The 24763-nt window shown below is 38.4% G+C and overlaps 1 protein-coding gene across 1 annotated transcript in view; it reads right to left on the reverse strand.

Annotated features, from left to right (window-relative positions):
• The window catches only part of TJP1 (tight junction protein 1), a 111500-nt gene that overhangs the window by 25908 nt on the left and 60829 nt on the right, over positions 1-24763 (reverse strand). The window contains 10 exon segments of the mRNA XM_017867690.1: positions 40-228; positions 1119-1201; positions 4280-4375; positions 4478-4620; positions 4622-4660; positions 4936-5155; positions 6132-6240; positions 9109-9259; positions 13207-13312; positions 14515-14654. Of these exon segments, the coding sequence (XP_017723179.1) occupies positions 40-228; positions 1119-1201; positions 4280-4375; positions 4478-4620; positions 4622-4660; positions 4936-5155; positions 6132-6240; positions 9109-9259; positions 13207-13312; positions 14515-14654 (1276 nt within the window).

Consider the following 24763-nt stretch of genomic DNA (forward strand, 5'->3'; position numbering starts at 1 on the left):
AGGCCTTTAACATACTCACTTGTAAAAGATGGTGATTATTTTACGAAGTTTATGAGATCGCTCATATAACTTCCTGGCACTTTTCCGAGATTCTGGACATAACCTCATTCTCATTGTTTTTACTCCTTGCTTAGAATCAGGATTAAGAAATACAACAATTGGATACCACTGGGCATAGTTAAGACGATCAACTGCATTTGGTGTTACATCTAATAAAGCATGTTTGTCCTAGAAAAAGAAAGCAAAATATATACAAAGACACAAGACATCATTAATTAAGAATCATCACATTCAGTTGGGTGCGGTGGCTCACGCTATGCCTATAATCCTAGCGCTTTGGGAGGTCGAGGTGGGTGAATCACTTGAGGCCAGGAGTTCGAGACCAGCCTGGCCAGTATGGAGAAACTCTGTTTCTACTAAAAATACAACAACTAGCAAGGTATGGTGGTGCACGCCTGTAATCCCAGCTACTTCGGAGGCTGAGGCACAAGAATCGCTTGAACCTGAGAGGTGGAGGCTACAGTGAGCCGAGATCACGCCACTGCAGTCCAGCCTGGGTGACAGAGCAAGCCCCTACCTCAAAAACAAAAACAAACAAAATTTCAGTGGTAACGGATCTTTAATTGTATTCTAATGTCTCAGGAGCACATATTAAAAAACTAATTTTAACTTAATTCAATTCCATTTCTAGCCAAATTTCTAAAAACCTTTCCATGAAGTTCACTTTTAAGACTTAGCCCTAACACCCCAATCTGATAGTATTATCCGTGTACAGTTAGAAAAAAAGTAAGTTTAAGAATTTAATGTTCCTGACATTCCTTATGAATGTAAATATCAAACTACAACTTGAATTGTACTGATGTAATATATAAGCAGTCTGTTAATTACATCTAAACATCATACACTTGTTTTCTGGTAATGAAAAATCATCTTCTGATGCCTACAGTAACTATTCCCTTGAAAGTAATTATTATAATGCTTTTCAGTAAGGGCTTAATTTTCTTATAGTATGTCAGTAATAGTCTTAGAAAAATACCTTCTACTTTCAAATTAACCAAATCCCATCCCACTCAAAACCACAATAACATAATGAAATAGGCCAAATTTTAATAACTTACTTGATCTATGATTTGCTTTATTGTATGCAGGCGAATAATGCCAGAGCTACGTTGGTCAGTTCCAGCGTCTCGTGGTTCACTCTCTATTCATTATGTCAGGACAAAATAAGACATCAAATTTTCATTGGTTAGATCAGAGTTTCTCAACTGCTGGCCACCACTGATATGCCGGGCTGGACAGTACTTTGTGGAAACTGTCTTATGCATGCAGTACTTAAAGTAAGTTTTAATATGCACACTTCTCATTTTTTTTTTCACTATTTTTCCAACTACTTTAATAGTCTGGGAAAAAATTAGCCATTAAAGAAGAAAAAATATATAGGAATGCACATTGTTTTCTTTTGCCTGGGGCTCTAACATGGCTCAACACGGCACTACCTCCCACCCCTTTTCACACTGTGACATCCAGAGAAAATATTATTTGTATGGCACACTGAGATAAACCGAGGAGGCTGCTCCTTTGCCAAGCTCTAACCAGCCACTACTGGCTGAAGAGGTCAATACCTTGGCATGTCCATCAACCACCAGTAATGGTGCTACAGCAGATTGCCTAGGGAGTTCTGGGTTAGAGACCTTAGTTACATCAGTAGAAGGGGAACCTGGGGGCAGGGAGCTGTTCATCTGTAACTGTGAGACAGCCTATGGCTTCATCCTGGCAACCTGTCTTCACTGGTGTACAATGTGCCAAATGCAGCTTGGACTGGTTTCCAACCACCATCTCAGAGCACAGCAACGTTTGTGACTGTGGTCACAAGGATGAAAGGAAAGGAAGAGCTTTGGTGTTTCAGAGATCAGACAAAGGCAGAGATCTGGAAAGACAAGTCACACTGACGGTCAAGATAAATGGTTTTAGAGAATGAGACTACCGTAAGACAAAGCACCACGGGCAAGCAGGGCAGAATTTCAAATCTAGTGAACACTGGAGAATTAAGAAGAAAGACCAACTGGGAATTCTGGCTGGAAAAAAAATGCGACTAACTCCTCAATTCAAAAGACTGTCATTAGATTCAAAGAAGATATACAACTAAGCTACCTGAATTCCTCTTTGTGGAGTAAACCTGATTAAACCAATGTATTACCCTTTAAGGCAGAGCTTTGTAAGTCATCATACTTGCTTTTCCCAAATCTAAAAATCCTAAATTTGGTTATGGATAAGGGTCACCACCAACTTCTTCAGGTGAAATGTCATCTACAGATAACTTAGCCAGGCTCAGTGGTAGGTGCCTGTAATCCCAGCCACTAGGGGAGGCTGAGACAGGAGAATCGCTTGAACCCAGGAGGCGGAGGTTGCAGTGAGCTGAGATCACATCAGTGCACTCCAACCTGGGCAACAGAGTAAGACCTTGTCTCAAACAAAACAAAATAAAACAAAACAAAACCTCTTCTGAAAAAACTAAGAAGACAGAAATAAACACTTTCTAACTTGCTCAAATTTTACTCAAATTATTTGTCTGCAAATATTCTGATATCCAGAAAATAAATATCCTTATTCAATTTAATTGGCAATCAAATGAAAAGCAATGTATTAAAGAAAAGATGATATTCTGATTCTTTAAATTAACACTGTGCAAAGATGTTACTGAGGGTCAGCTGGGCACAGTGGCTCACGCCTGTAATCCCAGCACTTTGGGAGGCCGAGGCGGGCAGATCACGAGGTCAGGAGATTGAGACCATCCTGGCTAACACGGTGAAACCCCGTCTCTACTTTAAAAAAAAAAAAAAAAATTAGCTGGGCGTGGTGGCAGGCACCTGTAGTCCCAGCTACTCGGGAGGCAGAGGCAGGAGAATGGCGTGAACCCAGGAGGTAAGAGCTTGCAGTGAGCTGAGATTGCGCCACTGCACTCCCGCCTAGGCGACAGAGCAAGACTCCATCTCAAACAAAACAAAACAAAACAAAACAAAAACCAAACTTACTGAGGGTCATATAGTACCAGTGGGAACAAAATGCCCAGCACAACTCTCTGGAAAGCAGGATTGCAGAATAATGACATGAAAATATGCCATTACCTATGAAAAAGGAAAATAGGATATAAACTTTTCTAAACAGTATAAATAAAACTTTGCCAAAATATGCTTAAAAGAGTGGAAGAAAATACAATGGAATAAAATATAGGGTGGTGATGATATGTGTAAAAATTAATTTTCCAACTTTTCGAAACAGAGAATGGCACTTTTATAATTACAAAACAGTTTAAAATAAAACAAAACCAGGTGCAGTGGCTCACACCTGTAATCCCAGCACTTGAGGAGGCCAAGGCCAGAGATCACTTGAGCCTAAGAGCTCATGTTCAGCCTAGACAACATAGGAAGACCCCGTTTCTACCAAAAAAAAAAAAAAAAAAAAAAAAAAAAAAAAAAAAAAAAAAAAAAAATAGTAATAATAATAAAAAACTAGCCAGGCGTGTTGGCACATGCCTGTAGTCCTAGCTGCTTGGAAGGTTGAGGTGGGTGGATTGCCTGAACCCATGAGTTTGGGACTACAGTGAGCAATGATCTAATCACTGCACTCCAGTCTGGGCAAGAGTGAGACTCTGTCTCTAAAAAAATAAAGTAAATAAAACAAGGATCTGTAAGCAAAACGTATTTGGCAAACAAAGCACTGCAACCTCAATACTTATACTTACTATCTTGTTATAAATGTCTGCAATAACAACAGCTGATAACATTAGCAATGTTTTATTACCCTTTTCAACTATTTGTGTATTTGTCAGTTTAATGACTCTAAGAGCTGGAGAGCAAGAAAGGGTTGTGGTCAAAGCCGAGTCTTGTCACTCGTTCACTGAGGGTCACTAGGAAGTTTAGATTGAAGCAACTGGTAAGGATCCACACAATCACCATCCAAGTCTCAGGCTGCTCAACTGTAACATGGATATTATACTCCTTACCTCGGAGCATGACTGTGAGGATTCAACGACATTGTATGTTATCCAATTTTCATATGAAGCCAAGAGTTTCCTAAACAGTGATTTTTTTCTCATTAAAAGAATTGGTGGAACAAGGACATGGTCACTGGGATTTTCTCACCAAATTAAAAGAATGGGATAAACTGCTGATTCTTCACTGACAAAAAGTCTTATTTTCATTGAGTGAGTGAATCAGAACTCACTCACTTTAGAGGTTTAACTCCCAACCTCATTGAAGTTAGCCCTGAAGCTACTTACTTGCAATTTGATAAATATCTGGTTCTTCTCTAGCCAGCTTTTCTCTGGCAACATCAGCTATTGGTCCAAAAATGGTTACAGGCCTCAGAAATCCAGCTGGAAAGAAATTCACACGAAAAACAACGTATTTTATACCTTTTCTTTCTTAAGCATATTGATGTTAAAGGCTATTAGGTCAGTCTGTAGAAAATAAACTACCTTCTCGAAGAACCACTCTTTCATAAGCTGGAAACTTTGTTTGAACAGGCTGAGCAGACAAATCCTCTCTGCTTTTTCGAAGATTTCTCTTGGAGCTGCGAAGACCTCGGAATCTCCAGAAGTCAGCACGGTCTCCCCTGCTGTTTTGGAAGTGTATACTGTACACTGGCTAGCTGCTCAGCTCTACACAAGAAAGGAGAAAATTAAAGTAAGGGCATTTAAAATGCAAAATGGAAAAAGACCCACAATGAACTGAAATGTACAACACTGGATAGAAGTTCACACGCAGTTTAAATCTTAATGGTTATAACAAAGAGGAGTTTGTAAAGCTAAGCCAGTTATAGATATGAACACAATGAAAAATAATTCTTTACATTACCAAAATTTCCCAGTGGGATTGAAATGATCTATCATCATTTACTTGATCCACTCTGTGAGAAGTATCCAAGCATTCATACCTGTTCTTATTAGGGATGATGCCTCGTTCTACCTCCTTATGATTTTTGCCAATTCGAATAGCAAGCCAAGAGCCCAGTTTTCCATTGTACAAGGTATCCACAACACGGAACACCTCTCCTTTGTTAAAACTAAGTCCATAGGGAGACTCCTTTTCATATTCAAAATGGGTTCTAATATAGAAAGAATCTCCTACATCTGATTCGACAATGCGACGATAAACTAAAAGGAACAAAAACAAACACATTATCAATATTTAGTGGGATAACAATCTGAAAGAGTGTATTATGTAAAGATGCTATGATAATATCAATAACAGTATCCAACAAATTCTTACTATGTGCCGGGTACTGTATTAAGTATTTTATTTCATGTCTTCATCACTGTAAGAACTGAAACTCTTAGTATGTCCATTTTGCAGACTAGGAAAACTGATGCAGAAAATACATTAAGTAACCTGTCAAAAGCCACATGCTTGTTTTCTATTGTATCTCCTAACTTATCTGCAAACATTATAGACATTTCCAAATCTAAATCAGCAGTTCTCAAATAAAGGTAATTTTATCCCTCGCCATCCAACACTGGACATTTGCCAATATGTAGCTCTGACTGTCCCATCTGTGTACTGAAAGGGTAGGGGGTGTGTGCTAGGGGCATCTTACCTAGTGAGCAGAGGTTAGGAATGCTCCTAAATATCCACAATACACAGGACAGCCCCTAAAACCACATTATTTGGTCCAAAATGTCAACAGTGCCAAGGCTGAGAACCCTGGCTCTAAGTGAAAACTGTATCTACTTTATTACAGAAAAAATGGGGTTTTCTCTTGAATTAGTGCTAATAAACAACTGAGTGTATTGCTTAGAAACATTAGCACAAAATTTGAAAGCTGCTCATACATACTTTTGTATGGTTCTGATGGCTAATAAATCAACACTTTCCATCACTTGCACAGGGTTGGACGGCATTTTATTTAAATGAGAATACTATAAAGGTTAGTCATATTAGCATGCTCTGCTAATGAGAATCATCTGAAATTCTGTGCCCCTAAATGACTCAGAATACGTAACTTTCTCTGAGATTAACAAATTCATTCATCACTCAACTTTGAGTGACTTATTTTTTAAAAATGGAATAAATCCCTCTGTAAGTCCTCAAACTCCACAGGTTTATCTCCTCCATTTTCTGACAGCATCTCACCATCCTTCTTCTTCTGAGCCAATATGGTCACTTCTTCTCCTTTAGGGAGGTCAAGCAGGAAAAGGACGGCTTCTTCTCTTATGATATTTGTAAAATCTACGTTGTTTACCTGTTAAAATAAGATTTCATAAATCATTCTTGGCTGTTTAAGAATATGAAAATAACATACACAGATACTCTCAGTCTACCTATTTTGAAAATATCACTCTTTTTTTTTTTGAGACAGTCTCCCTCTGTAGCCCAGGCTGGAGTGCAATGGCATGATCTTGGCTCACCACAACCTCCACCTCCCAGGTTCAAGCGATTCTCCTGCCTCAGCCTCCCGAGTAGCTGGGATTACAGGTGCCCACCACCACGGCCAGCTAATTTTTTTATATTTTTAGTAGAGACGGGGTTTCACCATGTTGGGCAGGCTGGTCTCGAACTCCTGACCTTAGATCCGCCCGCTTTGGCCTCCTAAAGTGCAGGGATTACAGGCGTGAGTCACCGTGCCCGGCCGAAAATATCATGTCTTTAAGAGGAAAAAACTTATTTTACTTTGGAGAAAAGAATACCCTCTAATTTAAAAAAAAACAAAGTAAGTAAAGTGAGTTGAAGGTATAAATTTATTTAAATAGATTCAGTGTGTCCTGACATTAAGATAATCTGTTGTAAAATTTAACCTATTTAGATTAAAAAAAAGATAACTTTTTACAAGTTGCTGAGAAAAAAAATCAAAAGAAAATGGGATTAGAAAAGACAGTCTGCACTATGGCATCCCTGTAGCAGCATCTGTGTAATGCAGGCTCAGTGTTTGCCAAGTAAATATTTACTTCTATTAGAAGCTTCTAAATGCCAAAATGAACTTATCAAAATGTCACCAGTGACTGTGTGCAGGATTACAGGCAGGTTTTCTTCTTTCCACCTTTTGGAAATTTTCCAGATTAAAAAAAAAAAAAGCCAAAAAGCCCACAAACAAAAAAATCTGACATGTACCACTTTTATGATACAAAACAAAACTGAACTATTAAGAAACATTTTTTAGCCAGGCGCAGTGACTCATGTCTGCAATCCCAGCACTCTGGGAGGCCAAAGTAGGTGGATCGCTTGAACCCAGGAGTTTGAGACCAGTCTAGGCCATGCAGTGAAACCCTGTCTCTACAAAAAATACAAAAATTTGCCAGGTGTGGTGGTGAATGCCTGTGGTCCCAGCTACTCAGGAGGCTGAGGGGAAGCTCGTTTGAGCCCAGGTGTTTAAGGCTGCAGTGAGCCGTGATCACACCACTGCATTTCAGTCTGGGTGACAGTGAGGCGCTGTCTTAAGAAAAGAAAAAAAAAGACACATTTAAAAAATGTATGCCCTGATTACTTCAAAACAGGATTAAGAGGTGGGTAAGAAAATAGGTCTCTTTAATTTCCTTGGTATAGTGAACATTATAATACATGTTGTATTTAAATGTTTTTGACATAACTTGATTGACAACTATCTAAACATCTTCAGAAAGAATCACCATATCAGATCAGATGGAAATAGGTCTGAAGTCACGATGATGCCTTGACTTTCTGACATGCTAAGATTGAAGGGAAAAAGAGGAGGATTTAATGAGCAAAGGACAGGGCTCAGGAAATCGCTCAGAGTGAAAAAGGTTTTGATTGTGAGCTGCTCACTTGAGCAACCAAACCCAAGAAAGAGACAGTGTAGCAAGAGAAGCAGAGAATAACCAACGTTCCCCAGGTTTTAAACGTATCAGTAAAGAAGGCAGGAAAAGGATAAAAAAATTAGAGCACCAGAATGGCAGTATTACGGAATCTAAGGAAGAAAGTACTTCAAAAAAGATTCAGACAGTCAAAACGCTGCTAAAACATAAAGGAAAATGAGGCTTGAGGATGACATTAGCTCAGCCACGGCTTATTGAAAACTGAGCTTCAGTAGTGGTGAAGGTGGAAGCCAGGCTGTAAAACTGTATGACCACAATGACTGACAAGAAAACAGGCAAGGGCCTCAACCACATCCTTCAACAAGTTCAACAGCAAAACAGGACAAATAAGACAGTGGAAGACAGATGAAGAACCACGGGAGACAGAAAGAGAAGAAAGTCAACAAAGCTACAAGATTCTGGAACAGAGAGGAGGCTGAATCCAGGACACTGGCAAGAGGCAGGCTGAACACAGAAAGAGACCAGAATAGAGAGGCCACGGTAAAGACTTCGTGGTGGAGAGGCAGAATAAATGCAGGAGCTTACAACGCACAGATACCTTCTGATTAAAATGGGACATAGTTTAATCTAGCAAATCAAATGGAGGTTTGGATATTTTAAGAAGAAACAGGAGACAGATTAAGATGGTACTATGTCACTAGATGACATTGTTTATGGGGAAGGAAGGGAGGACTCTATAGACTCTCTTGATAATCTGCATCTAACCTGGGCTTTGCTGATTTATGTAACAGATCCTGTCTCTTGTGGAGCATGAAGTTTCAAAGCCAGGCAGCTTACACATCCGCCTTTAAGGTGAATTCCATCTCCCTGTGCCTGAGCCATTATCTGGGGTTAAGAAGGTCCCAGAGACTGTGTGGCCTGCTTCAAGATGACTCATATGGGAGTGGAACACTGGATGTTGCTTGCCGGCAAGTTGTGGCCCATGGCAGAGTCTTGCCAGTCTGAACGTTTAGTTGAACTTCCAAAGACTACCTGGTAGATATTATCATCGGGATATAAGACTTATCTTCTTCTGTTTCTGTGAACACTAGTGGTAGAAATGAAATGTCATATTCTTTACTAACACATAATATAGCAGTAAACAAGAGCAAGATACAAGAATGGGAAATGAGAAGTTATGCATAAGGTAGACCTGATGGATTTTGACTTGAAAGTTTAATTGGCTCAATGGAGACTGCATACAGATTACAATCTAATTACAGTAGTAAGCTTGTTGTTTGATACCTTTTTCTGGTGATCCAAGTACTTTCTAACCCATGTAAGTTGCAATACTGACGTACCCTGAGAATTTGATCACCTTCCTCTAAGCCTTCCTTGGCTGCAGGGCTATCTTCTAGAACGCCAGCTACAAATATTCCAACATCATTTCCACCAGCCAGTCGCAGTCCCACACTATCTCCTTTTCTGAATTTTACCAATTTCATGCTGGGTCTGTTAAAACAGGTATTTCATTTGAAACAGTTAAGAAGAGCTTAAAACATTATAGCAAACACTACAGTGAAAACTACATTCAAAATTAAATAAAGAAACATCATTTCTAAAACTTCCCACATACCATTGATTTACTAAATAAAATTTAGTGTTAGAATTCAAACCAGACTTAATAACACTATTTTCTGATTAACAAAGTTTTGGAATATTCAAATTTAATATGCAAGTATTATTTTACATAACTAATTTATAAAATCACTTTGTAAAACAATGTTTTCTCAACTCTCAAACAGTCTTGGGAATACACGGTACATTCCCAATGGCTAAAAACATCTTCCATTTTTTCTACCCCAAATCACACAGCATTTCTATTAAATAACTGAAAAGTCAAAATTTTTAAAATAAAGGTAGATATTGAACTATAAATTGACTAATTTTCCTGACACGATGGAGTCAAAATAAGGCTCCAAGCATTGTGATTTCTACATGCAATAGATAGTGATTTTTTAAAAAAACTTTGCAGTTGGTGGACTCTTTCAGTAGTTGACAGTAGTTAACTTACTTGGCTGCCCCTCTGAGTTTTACAATGCAAATCATATAGTCATTCAGCCTTTCTAGATTAGCCCCACATCCAATCTCTGTCCCTTTCTAGTTCTCTGAATGGAAAAAAAATAATGCATACACACCCACCTCTAGCATCAGTGTAGTGTTGAAACCTTGTGACACTCCTCAAAACAAATACTAAAAGATGCCTTATAAGAATTGACCGGACAGAAACAGATTGTAATTAAAAATTACCCACAATATTTCCTTTCTAGGTATTCATAAGTACTCCCACATTCCTAGCCAAGAAAATACACTATTTTACCTATTCTGACAAGAAGGTAGAAAAAAGTCCCTATAGCCTTTATTATGTAATAACCAAATTATTAGAAACTAACAGATAACAACAAAAAAACACAAGTCAAATAAATGAATGAATGTGCTGAGGAAGGAGAGATTTCTAGTCTCTTTAAGCCAACTAGAGATCACCTGAACTTTCAGAACTTACTATTTATTCACTTCTGATTGGGTGACCTGACCTGGAACTAACATCAGCCTGTCATAACAGTAAGAGCCTGAGAATCAGAAGAGGTCTCTCACTGGCTGGTGGCATCCTTGATCCCTCCATGAAACTATTTACCAGCTTTACTACAAATGGTCCAAGTCCCTTGGTTGTAGTGGTATCCTAGCCAGGTCAAAAGCATTCTCATAGATTCCTCTCCTAAACCCACTGTACTGAAAGCTCTTTAAATATTTCCTCGAAGTCCTTAAGACTCCAGGTCTAGTTGGGTGTGGTAGCTCAAGCCTATAATCCCAGTACTTTGGGAGACTGAGGCAGGAGGACTGCTTGAGCCTAGGAGTTTGTTACCAGCCCTGATCAACACAGCAAGATCCTGTCTCTACTAGAAAACAAAACAAAACAAAAAACAATTGGCTGGGTTTCCTGGCTGGTTGCCTGTAGTCCTAGCTACTCCAAAGGCTGAGGTGGGAGGATTCCTCGAGCCTAGGAGTTTGAGGCTATGGTGAACAATGATCACACCATTATACTCTAGCCTGGGTGACAGAGTGAGGCCCTCTTTAAAACAAAACAAAACAAAAGCAAAAAGACTATAAGTCTTTGGAAATCCTCTTTTAACCCTGACCAATCTAATGTGCTTCAGAAAGTAAAAAAACTGAGCACAGTATCCACCCTTTAGTAAAACCTGGCTTCTGAAAACCACTGTTAGAAGACAACTTTTGGCCAGATCTCACCAACAGTGTCATGTGCCTTCGATGACTGACATTTCATACTTAGTCCTGCCTGCAATATGTTAACTACTTGCAATAGCAAAACAGACTAACTTCTGCATCAAATCCATTCATTGGCTTTAAATGAAAAACCAGACCTTTCCTGGCACAGCTACTAATCCTGCCCACATCCACAAATCCTCTTTGGTATTTGTTCTCCCAGGGAAGGAGGTCTCTGGAATTTTTCTTTCTTTCTTTTTTTTTTTTTTTTTTGAGATGGAGTCTTGCTCTGTCACCCAGGCTGGAGTGCAGTGGCACGATCTTGGCTCACTGCCAGCTCCACCTCCTGGGTTCATGCCATTCTCCTACCTGAGCCTCCCGAGTAGCTGGGACTACAGGCGCATGCCGCCATCCTGGCTTTTTTTTTTTTTGGTATTTTTAGTAGAGCTGGGGTTTCACCGTGTTAGCCAGGATGGTCTCAATCTCCTGACCTCGTGATCCACCCGCCCTGAAGTGCTAGGATTACAGGCGTGAGCCACCACGCCTGGAATCTTGTCATTACCGTTTCCTAAACCTTAAATACTAACGCAAATTTTCAAGCAATTCCCAAGAAAGGAAAAAGAAGGGGACTACCTATGCCTTCACAACTTATAAAAGGTTCAATTATCAGTTACCTAATATTAAAATTGTACAATTTTAAACTTGTAAAAGCCCCATCTCTTTCAGAAACTACTTCTATCTACCTAGCTGGGTCTACGACAACCACCCAATTTTCTTTAGCAATGAAAATACGAGAGTCAGGGGTCCAGATCCAACCCATTTGAGGAAATCTGCCAATTTTCAATTATTCACATAATGTCCCCTTTACCAGTGCCAATAAAAAACTAATTCGGGCTGGCCATGGCGGCTCACATCTGTAATCCCAGCACTTCGGGAGGCTGGTGGACTGCTTGAGCCCAGGAGTTTTAGACCAGTCTGGACAACATGGTGAAACCTCATCTCTACTAAAAATACAAAAATTAGCTAGGTGTGGTGGTATGTGTCCTTTCGTCCCAGCTACTCAGGAGGCTGAGGTGGGAGGACTGTTTGAGCCCGAGAGGCAGAGGTTGCAGTGAGCCAAGATCGTCCCACAGCATTCCAGCCTGGGCGACAGAGCAAAACCCTGTTAAAAAAAAAAAACTAACCAAACAAACAAAAAAACTAATTTGCTGATCATGATGGTTTGAAATTTGTTTACAAATTTACATCTCAATTCTACCAAGTATAAAAGGTAAAGTAACGAAAGGCGTTAAGATAGCAAAAACTAGCCGGGTGCGGTGGCTCACGCCTGTAATCCCAGCACTTTGGAAGGCTGAGGCGGGTGGATCACCTGACGTCGGGAGTTCAAGACCAGCCTGACCAACATGGAGAAACCCCGTCTCTACTAAAAACACAAAATTAGCCAGGCATGGTGGCACATGCCTGCAATCCCAGCTACTCGGGAGGCTGAGGCAGGAGAATCGCTTGAACCCGGGAGGCGGAGGTTGGGGCGAGCCGAGATTGCGCCACTGCACTCCAGCCTGGGCAAAAAGAGCGAAACTCCGTCTCAAAAAAAAAAAAAAAAGATAGCAAAAACTTACTTTTGAGTTGCTAACTACCCTAGAACAGGTTCTCAAACAATCTCAACCATGATTTTGCCCCCAAGGAAACATCTGGCAATGTCCAGAGATAATTCTAATTGTCACAATTAGGGAACTGCTATTGGCATCTAGCGGCCAGGAATGTTGCTAAACATGCCACAATGCACAGGACAGCCCCTCACGATAAACGCTTACCTGGCCCAAAATGCCACTAGTGCTGAAATTGAGAAACACGTTTTTTTTTTTTTTTTAACGCTCCATTGGAAAGCTATGGAAATTCTGATGTCTGAACAGAAATTTTTTTTTCTAATTCCTAACTTAAAACTAGGCAGGAGAGAGTGGTGAGAAAGAATGCATCCAAAAATTTCCTCTGTTGTCTAATTTCTAACTGACTATCATGTATAAGTAGCAGAATGTTAAATAAAAAAACTAATCATAGTATTAGGTGGTATGTACTATTTTAAAAAATATATGCAATATGGTTTACAATTAAATTCCTACTCTAAATAATGCCTAATAATGAACAAAGAAAACAATACAACTTTAAAATTGTATTACCGAAGAATCCCATCTTCATGAGTTGAATTAGGTAGGACACCATCTGATGGACTGACAGGTAAATCCACATCTGGTTGCCCAACCTGGGCATACACAGGCTTTGGTTCTAAGAAAAAAAAAATTGGGTAGGACTCACTTTAGAAAAACATGGAATAATAATGCAAGCAACCAGGCAATATATAATTCGTAAGTTCAGAGAACCTGATGAGGAACATATCTACCACATGTATTAGAGTACATTTTATGGTAATAAATTCTGAAGTCTTTATAACAAGTAGGTATGTTACACATTCACCTGTGTTTTCCATAGTTCCAGCAATCAGAATTTGAAAAATCTATTCTTTAGGAACGAATAACAAAAATAGATGAGAAGAGAGAATTCCTACATTTCCCTGTTAAGACTACCCAAGTAGCTACCTTTCCTCATTATGCTAAAATTTGGTTTTCAATAACCATATTTCTGCCACTAAGCAAGCAGAGCAAGAAAGACGATTTGAGAAAAGGAAGTGAAAGACATCAGAAACAAAATCTCCAGGCCTCCCAGGCAGCTGATCTTAGCACCCTGCTGATTCTTCTGTTCTGTCTTCACAGACAGCTTGAAAAGGGTTCTTGGGTCAGACACAGCAGCTTGCGCCTGTAATCCCACCACACTAGGAAGCCGAGGTGGGAGGACTGTTTGAGGCCAGGAGTTGGAGACCAACCTGAACAACAAAGCAAGATTCCATCTCTCCCAAAAAAACACCCCACAAAGAAACCAGAAAACCCAAAATAGCCAGGTGTGGTGGTGCACACCTGTAGTAGGGAGGATCAGGTGGAAAGACAGCTGGAGCCCAGGAATTTTGAGGTTACAGTGAGCTAATGACACCACTGCACTCCAGCTGGGTGACAGAGTGAGACTCTGTCTCAAAAAAAACAAAACAAAAACAAAAAACCATAAATAAATAACGGTATAATCAGTAAGATGTTTATGAAAACACTTTCAAAAAAGCAAAATAACTTTTTTTCTAACTTTTTGAAGCCAATCTCATATTTCTCTTTAAAGAGAGCAGTGTTGGAAAACAACTTTCTTAATTGCAAGAAGTTGTTAACGATGAACATTTTCCATCTAGAAAGTAAAGGATAACATTCATGAAAGGCTACTGATTTGTGCCAACCTGCTACCCATAAGGAAAACGCTGGAAGTCATATGCAGACAAATTCACACATGAGAACAACAATAATTGCATCTTTAAAATCTTCTGTAAATCCTAACAATTACTTTACTCTAATTGCAAACATTTCTTGAACTTAGTGTTTTGTTATGCTTACCTGGAAGAGAAGGTGTTTGTTTCTCATTTCTTTCAACTGTAACTTCTTCCACTGTTTTAGGTGTGTGATCATCAGCATTCTTTACAGGAGTTGAGACAGCCCCAGGCTTAGAAATTCTCTCTTCATCTCTACTCCGGAGACTATATGTCATTAAAATAAAAAATCAAGAGCATAAGAATGATTCTGGAAAGCATCTGTAAGAGAACAGTATAAGAAGAGGCAATGCAACTTCAAAAACAATGACAACCTGCTCTAACAGATACCAAAATATTACAAAAACCTAGTAATTAAAACTAGAATAGCATTACCACAGAAAAACCACATAGATTAATGTAATAAAATCAAAAATGAAGAAATACATCTATAATAGCAAAATTTATTATGAAAGTAGCATTCCAAAACTGTTGGAGAAGAAACACAACATTTAATAAATGGTGTTGGGACAACTGTCCACAAATGTAGAAAAATTAAATCCCTATGACAAAAATAAACTGATTTCAGATGAAATCAAGTCCTAAAAAAAGAGTTTAAACATTCACATAATCAATAGGAGTCTTTTAAAGTAAGACTCAATGGAGCCACAGTATATCAACAAAAGTGATTACATAAAGTACGTGCAAATAATTGGGAAAAATATATAATACTGGGCTGAACTAAATGAAATGGGAATTCTTTAGTTCAAACAGCTCAATGTTAACAATTTCACACAGTTTGACCAAATATAAATGCTGACTATGTACTGACCTAAGCAACATACATAAGAATTTGATACTTAAAAAAAGAAAAGACAGGTATGATGGCTCACGTCTGCAATTCCAGCACTTTAGGAGGCCAAGGCAAGAGGACTGCTTGAGCCCAGAAGTTTGAGACCAGCTGGGCAACATAGCAAGCTCCATACTCTAAAAAAAATTTAAAACTTAGCCAGGCACTGTGGCTTGCTCCTGCAGTCCTAGCTATTTAAGAGGCTGAGGTGGGAGAATTGCTTGAGCCAAGGAGTTGGAGGCTGAAGTGAGCTATAATAGAGCCACTACACTCCAGCCTAGGCAACAGAGCAAGACTCCGTCTCTTTGAAAAAGAAAAAGAGAACTATAAATCAATCAAGACAACTCAAGAGAGAAATGCAAAAATACAAAGAGGCTTTTCAGCAAAAAGGATGTACAAACACGTAATAAATATGCAAACACATTTAACCTCACTAGGAACTAGGGAAATACAAATTAATTAGAAACTGTATTATCGGCCAGGCGCAGTAGCTCACACCTGTATTCCCAGCACTTTGGGAGGCCGAGGCGGGCGGATCACGAGGTCAAGAGATCAAGACCATTCTGGTCAATAAGGTGAAACTCTGTCTCTACTAAAAATACAAAAATTAGCTGGGCATGGTGGCATGCGCCTGTAGTCCCAGCTACTCGGGAGGCTGAGGCAGGATAATCTCTTGAACTCAGGAGACAGAGGTTGTAGTGAGCTGAGATCGTGCCACTGCACTCCAGCTTGGCAACAGAGCAAGACTCTGTCTCAAAAAAAAAAAAAAAAAAAAGAAATCATATTATCATCCATGAGAACTTTCACATGATAACATCACTGGTAGGGAAAGATATGGAGAAACAGACATATTCACAAAATGATGGTAAAAGTTTATGACTATTTGAAGGCAAAATGGAAACTATCAAAACAAAAAATGTAACTAGGTCATACCTTGTAATTCCACTTCTATATTTATTCTAGAGAAATACTAACAAATGTACTCAAGAAAACATGTGTAAGAACATTCATTCTAGTATCAGTTTGTGGCAAGAAACAAAATAAAACTAAATATTCAATAATTTCCCCAGATAAACAGAAATCGTACAGTGTAAATTTAAAATAAAAGATTTAAAATAAAAGAAGCCATTAATGCATCTTTAATAAAAAGATAAATCAAGATCTATAATTTTACAAAGTATCACGTATATACGGTTTTCCAGCTGCAATCTCCCAACCTTGGAAGAACAAAATAATTTGTTTAATTATCCTGGACCACAGAAAATATAAAAGCTCTCTAATTCACTTAAAAAAAAACCTTTATTTCCAAACATATACAGCAATACAGACAATAGTATCATAAAATCCCATGTACTCATCTTCAACAATTATGAATACTCTGGTCATCAGCATTCCAATCTGAGGCTACCAGAACCTTTAACATCCAAATCTTGATGACAACAGTACAAAGAGAGAAAATAATATTTTTCATTATGAATGGAGGAAAAAATTCTAAATAAATAAAATACTAGCTAGGAGAATACAGTAGTATATTAGAAGACTATCATCAGGGTTATTTCAAGGGTGCAAGATTAGTTCAACATTAGGAATTTGTTGACACAATTCATTATTGTGCACAAATATTTACAGAAAAAAAGTGTTACTATCAAACAGGCATGAGAAAATCTGCAGTCATTCCTAAACAAAAAATGAAATAAGCAATATAATTATGAAAGAAACTATTTTCTACAACCAAGAGCAAACACCCTATCAAACAGTGAAATGCTGAATGTATTTACACTGTTTACACCAAAATCAGTGACAGGACAGTGATACCTGTGAACACTACTGTTAATTCACTCTGATTTTGAAGACCCAGGTAATATAATCATGAGCTAATGGTCCCAAAATATTGAAAAAAACAAAAAACAAACAAAAAAAACTTAATGAATATTAAAGACTACAAAACATTTTCTGAATTAAGATAATTTTAATTACATAAAAAAAACCCTTTTGTCAATATCAACGATTAGATGGAAATGAAAATGAAAAAATAACACCAGTAACAAGAGCATTAAATATTCCAAAACTTTAGACTGGGGGAAGTCTTCGCAAGTAAGATAGAAATTTGGAAGCCATAAAGGTATCTGACATAATAATAAAGTCACAGTAATATCTGACAAGATTAAAAATTTTTACTTGCATAGTAAAAGATATTATAAAGACTTACATTTGAAACACATCTATATCAGTAATCTGGTACTATCCATTAAAATTTTTAAACAACACAAACACACTCTTTGAAGACTTCAGAAATAAAATGCACCAGCACAGTACATGAAATCAAGTACGAAGGTGCTTACTGCCATGTTTTCGCAGGCAAACACCTAGAAACAAGATATCCATAATATGGAAAGTTTTTAATCAAAAGAATAAACTGGATGTTCACCTTGTATTGTTCAACTGAAATAATTTAGCTGAGTAATAATTCAAAACCTGATCTCTTAATTTTTAAAAGAAAAACCCAAACTCTATATATGATACCAAATGTCAGTATGAGTCTGGAGAATGGCTTAATTCAAGAAGAGTGAGAATTGGGGTGAACTGGGGTGAAGTGGAGTTGGTGGATTTGATCTATTTCACTTGTTCTAATAAGCATACATTGTTTGTAAAAGACTATTAAAATTAGGTACAATGAAAGAGAACGATACGTACAGACATGAAAATAACTCTAAAACGGCCGGGCGCGGTGGCTCACTCCTATAATCCCAGCACTCTAGGAGGCTGAGGCGGGCAAATCACAAGGTCAGGAGATCAAGACCATCCTGGCTATGGTGAAACCCCATGTCTACTAAAAATACAAAAAATTAGCTGGGTGTGGCGGCATGCACCTGTAGTCCCAGCTGCTGGGGAGGCTGAGGCAGAAGAAGGGCATGAACCCAGGAGGCAGAGCTTGCAGTGAGCCGAGATCGCACCACTGCACTCCAGCCTGGGCGACAGACCGAGACTCTGTCTCAAAAAATAATAAATAAACAAATAAATAAAATAACTTCAAAATAAAATGCCAAGTAAGACACACAGATTACAGAATGCATACAGCAGGATACCATATAGCTATTTAAAAAGTTATCTCTATAATACAAACAGACATGTTTGCACATGCCCATGTGCAGACAAGCAACAGATATCAAACAAGCAACAGTGGCTCACCTTGGAGGGAAAAATAGCCAAAATAGTAGCCAAGAGGAATTTTAGAGTTATCTCTACTATTTCAACTTTTACAAAAATTTACTTATGTATTATTTATAAAGATTTAAAAAATATATTTAAAATTATTTTAAATAAAGCCTAACTTTAAACAAAAAATTTGGTTTTATTAACGCATATTATTAGTAGTCTCTTTTCAGGAAAAGGTTTCTTTCTATGTTGTCTTCCTGAAGGAGTAAAACGTAAGTACTTTGCATAGTTTCTATTTTTGTATTCCTTTAACCATTCTGTGGAGGTATATTCTGCTTTTAACTTGGTATATTCTTAATGAGCTGCACTGAAGTAAAGCAATCTTTTGGGGGGAAAAAAAGCCAAGGTATTTTCTAACTTAAATAAGGATGAGCTACTTTTAAATTGTAAAAGATTGGCCAGTTACATATGCAAATGATGTTTAACAAGAAACATCACTCCTGTAATCCCAGCACTTTGGGAGGCCAAAGTGGGTGGATCACCTGAGGTCAGGAGTTCGAGACCAGCCTGGCCAACATGGTGAAACCCCCCCCTAATTAGTCGTGTGTGGTGGCACACACATGTAATCCCAGATACTTGGGAGGCTGAGGCACAGGAATCGCTTAAACCTGGGAGGCAGAGGTTGTAGTGAGCCGATATTGCGCCAATGCATTCCAACCTGGGCAAGACAGTGAGACTTTGTCTCAATAAATAAATGAATGAATCAATCAATCAATAAATTATAAAAGATAAAAATTTTTAGCTATTGCCTTGTGTAATAAAATACAATTAGCTAAGTATAAATCAACAAAATTAAGCTCTATCCCCAAATTCTGCTGTGCTCCTCAGATTAAAAGGGCAGTGCAAAATAGTAAATTATCCCTGCATTCTTTGCATTAAAAAATACAAATATCATACATACAAAATTATTTTTAAGAAGAGAAAAGTGAAAAAATGAGTTAAAATGAGTATTTTAAAATAATGAGTTACTCACAAAATTTTAATAGTTCTACAGATTTCTATTGCTCTGTACAAAGCAGAATTTGTTTAGAAAAGGTAACAATTCCAATTAATTTTCTTCTTTCTTGTAACTGAGCAAAACATCTAAACATTAAAATGTGATTAACAGAATTACCATCTTGGTATTTTAACTTACAATATTTTAACTCAAATGCTCTCCTCAATGATAAACAATAGGTTGTCATTGGCTATACATGTAGAGCTCTTGCTCCATATATCACACAAAACTCCTGGGCGTATTTTTATCTTTGGCTAATTTGTAAACCCCATTGCTAATTACCTTTTTGTCCTGTGATATAATCATTATAACTTTAAATGCAATTAGCCTTCAAAAACATTCCACATAAATAGGACTCACACCACTCTATTCAAGTTTTCATACAATTAATATTTGAAATATTAGCTCTTTTTAGTGCATTTCCATTACCTACCAAAAGATGGAGGCATTATTCAATAATACATAAAGAACTAGAACAGTAGTAAGATAATTATAAAATGAGCTGCTTATATAATCAAAAATTTTCTAGAATCCATGTTAAATAAAATATGGTGAAATCAATTTATAAATTGTATTAACTCAATGTATCTAAAATATTTCATCTAAGTTATTAATGAGGTATTTTATATTTTTTGTATACTACGTTTTCCAAATCCAATGTGCATTTCACACTAACAATACATCTCGATTTGGACTGGCCACATTTCAAATGTTCAACAGCCACATGCGGCTAGTGGCTATGGTGTTGGACAACGCAGATCTAAAGTTACAGCACAAAATAAAATAATCAACTTTTCTAAACATAAAAATGTTCTATCACAAGCAAATGTGACTATGAAGTCAAGATACAATCTGAATTTACACGTGAAATTAGTCAACAATCAGTGGCAATTACTGAAAGAAATGGGTGAGGTTGTGATAATGAATCACATTTTCCCCAAACCAAACCTTCCTCACATAATTCCTTTTTTTTTTTTTTTTTTTTGAGTCAGGTTTTCAGTGTTGCCCTGGCTGGAGTGCAGCGGTACAATCATACTTCGCTGCGGCCTCAGTCTCCCAGGCTCAAGCAGTCCTCCCACCTTAGCCTGCAAGAGCAGCTGGACCACAGGTACACGCCACCATACCCTGCTAACGTTTTCTGCTTTTTGCAGAGATGGGGTTTCGCTATGTTGCCCAGGCGAGTCTCGAACTTCTGGGTTCAAGTGATCCTCCCACTTCAGCTTCCAAAACTGCTGGGATTACAGGTGCAAGCCACCATGCCCAGCCCTTCCTCACATAACTCTATCCTAATGGCTCTCGATATTTAAGCTTAAAAACATGTCTGTGGTTTTGTTTTGTTTTGCTATTATGAGGAAAGCTTTCTATAAAAATTATGCGTTAGGAGTCAGACTCATGTTTATGTATTCTAGCTCCTGGTAGCCTAGAAGGAAACTTTGGGCATTTTAAGGTACCGCAAGACCCTCTTATGGGCACTTTTGCTTTTCTCCAGAAGCGTAAGACGGGTTTCTGGTTTTTTGTTTTTTGTTTTTTTTTTGTATTAACTTGCACGTATTAATCTAAAGGTAATGACCTTGTTATCTAGAGGCTATGAGCTAGTTGAAAGCTCTAGACAAGATAGCTGACAGACAAAGATAGACTGGAAAGGAGTCTCTGAGAGAGATTTCATAGCTCCCATGAATGGACTCACTGTAAGCAGAGCCTTCTTTAGGTCTTACCCAATCAAATATGTGACCAGGGTAGCCGATTAATACACACTCAATTAGATTAGCAAGGAGTAACATGATGTTTCAAGTAAAAAACTTCGGTTGTGAAATTGCAGCTGTTTGGAGCTGTTTAGTATAGGCAGAGGGCAGGCAGCATGGTCAGTACAGGGTCCTGGGGAGACACTGTAGGAGAGAAGGTGCATCCCCTCAGCATGCTCCTGCAGTACCCAGCATCCTAAAGTACTCAGTGGCCAGCAGCCTGCTCCAGACTCTTTCAAACGGTTCTGTCGTGTGAAGTCTCCCATGAGATACCTCTCCAGCACATGGGAGTACAAATACCATGCAAGTTCGTCTGGTGACATACCACAGCAAATTCTCGGCCACTCAGTGAGCCACAGTTGTTCTCCTTCCAAGAAGGCCAGATCTCAGCCCTGAGGATGGGTGGGTGCTGGGAGCCTCTTCCTTTGGCACTCTATCTCAGCACCAAGGAGAGTAGCTGCTCCTTCTATCTGTGGTTCTTTTTTGTTTTGTTTTTGAGACGGAGTCACGCTCTGTCCCCCAGGCCGGGGTGCAGTGATGCAATCTCGGCTCACTGCAACCTCTGCCTCCTGGGTTCAAGTGATTCTCCGGTCTCAGCCTCCTGAGTAGCTGGGATTACAGGTGCATGCGGCCATGCCCAGCTAATTTTTTGTATTTTAGTAGAGGCAGGGTTTCACCGTGTTGCCCAGGCTGGTCTTGAACTCCTGACTTCAGGCAATTGGCCTGCCTCAGCCTCCCAAAGTGTTGGGATTACAGGTGTTGAGCCACCGTGCCCAGCCCTATCTGTGGTTCTTAATCTTCAGAGCTCTCTTTAGCTCTTACCAGTTAACCCCTCATTACCCCCATTGTGTTTAATTTCTTTACATTCAACTTTCTCTGTTCATGAACACTGTGCTTTCTGTCTCCTGTTTTAAGATATGCCTGGTCGCCATTTCATAGCATTTTCCCTTTTACTTCTAGCTCTATGAACACCTTTCCAATAAACTTGATGTGCTTTATTTAAAAAATAACCTTAATACAGGAAACAAACGGAGGGCTGAACATTCACTCTAGTAGAATATCCTTTTATAAAGCCAACTCCCCATTACAAATTAAAGACTTATACTACAAAAACGGATTTATACATACTTTTTACAAGTTCACTAATTGCCTAAGGTAGGCAAGAACACCACAGTTTAGGTGAACACAAAAGCTAGCTACTAATCCCTTTAAAAGGTATTGGATTATCTCAGCCACAATTAACAATAAAAATATGCTAAGAATTTAAGTTAACCGTATTCCAAAGTTTTTTCCACTGACAGGAAAATTTCAACCTGGAAGGCTCTATTGCGTATGATAGAAAAGTGAAGGCACACTCCAGTTTCATACTTAGAATGTTGCAATCACTGCTAATCCTCTAATTTTATCTGGAAACAAATATATACACATTGAAGTTCCTCCTTCACAGCAATTAAAAACTTTCTCTCTGCACTGGTGCCCAAAGAATTCTGCGGATGAGAACGCAAGAGATACAGGGCTGGTACTTGGGAACAAATGGTAAAAAAGTCGCCCAGGAAGCATGCTGAGAAGGCAGGAGAATAATTCCCTTAATTCCACTTTGGCATTTTGCAAGCTAATTTCTCACAATGTAAATCTGTCCTTTACATGTCATCTGCTTTCTAAAACATACATGTGTTCATGAGCATGCTTCTGAAAAAATCTGAGTCTATTTCATTGTGATATGGTTCTTAGGCAATAATTGAGATGTATGTGTTTGTGGAGCTTATTCTACTGTACAAGTGCTTCTCATCTTATATATTCATGTATTAATCTAGTCCATCTGCATTAGAAAACAGATCTGCTGTTCAAAAGTAATTTTCATGGATATGGACAACTTTAGTAAGAAACAACTGAGGAAAGCCCAAGAGGACTTTTTTCTCACTTAAAGAATTGTGTTGTTACACCTTCGCTGGTGGTATAACGATTATTCTGTACTTTGACTAATACTTATTAGTAAAATAGCACTTTGTGCAGTTTATTTGGTAGATTTTATACTGGGAAACCAATGTTACAAATCTTATTAGGATTCTCTCAAAGAAACAGAAAATTATCTCACATTTTAAAATCTGCAAATAAGATTTTTTTGTACATTTACTATTTTATACATATAGACAAGTGGAGCAGTCTGTTTTGAAATTTGCCATTTTTAAATATTGTACTTGTAGAAGAAAACAAGTCTCAGCTGATGGAGTAAATGAAATTTATACTTTTACTTTTTACTTTTATATTACTTATTTTATTTTGAGACAGGGCCTTGTTCCTTTGCCTGGGCTAGAGTTCAGTGGCATGATCATGGCACATTGCAGCCTCAACCTCTTGGGCTCAAGCAGGCGATCCTCCCAGCTCAGCCTCCTGAGTACCTGGGATCACAAATGTGCACCACCACACCCGGCTAAATATATATTTTTTTTCAGACGGAGTCTCGCTTTGTTGCCCAGGCTGGAGTGTAGTGGTGTGATCTTGGCTCACTGCCACCTCTGGTTCAAGTGATTCTCCTGCCTCAGCCTTCCAAGTAGCTGGGATTATAGGCACACTCCACCACGCCTAGCTAATTTTGGTATTTTTAGTAGCAACTGGGTTTCACCATCTTGGCCAGGCTGATCTTGAACTCCCGACCTCAAGTGGCCTCCCAAAGTGCTGGAATTACAGGTGTGAGCTGTCGTGCCTGGCCTACTTTCACTTTTTAAACAGGGGATATATGGTAAATACTGAAGCCTGACTTTCTGCTCTTTGATCCATGATCTCCTCTTAAGGGTTAAAATCTAACAGCAATCACTGAATACCCCAGGACTACACTTGGGTTTCTGTTAACTAGAGAAACTTCATCAACTAAAATCTTCCCTCTTCTGGCCCTTCACAAAAGCACACTGAAATAAAACCTCACAGTGGAATTTCAATGAAGTAACCTAAAATCCCCACAAACTGAAAATAACAGTTGGTTCACAAAAGTTCAGGATGTCATTGATATTCCACTCACTTTGACATGTTAGATAAAACATATTAGCAAAAAAGCATATAATAATATTTCAAGTAATAACATTAAAAAAACTTCCATGTTCTAACCAACAAATTTTTTAAAACAGAAAAATTTCACTTCTTGGATCTCCAAATCACCTTCTCCCTTGCTCTTACGATGTAGCCACATGGGCTATACTGCTGCCCTTCCAACAGGTCCAGTTTCCATCTCAGGAGCAGTACATGCTTTGTCTTATTCCAGAATGACCTTCACCTGCCAGGGTCTTTCTTACCCAGCTCAGAATGATGTGACCTCAGAGAAGCCTTCTTCCCCGAGCCTGTTATCTAATATTGTCCCCTCCTGCTTCACTATCACACTACCCTGATTCTCTTTACAGCATTTAATCACTAATGAAAATTTACTTTTTCATATTTTCAAATTTATGTATTTGCTTTAGTCATTTGGATATAAGCTCTATATCCAAATTATGGCAGGGATCTCACCTAAGATTGCTCAGGATATGGCCGGGTGCAGTGG

The sequence above is a fragment of the Rhinopithecus bieti genome, unplaced genomic scaffold (genome assembly GCF_001698545.2).
Source record: "Rhinopithecus bieti isolate Rb0 unplaced genomic scaffold, ASM169854v2 scaffold_4180, whole genome shotgun sequence".
Lineage (NCBI taxonomy): Eukaryota > Metazoa > Chordata > Mammalia > Primates > Cercopithecidae > Rhinopithecus > Rhinopithecus bieti.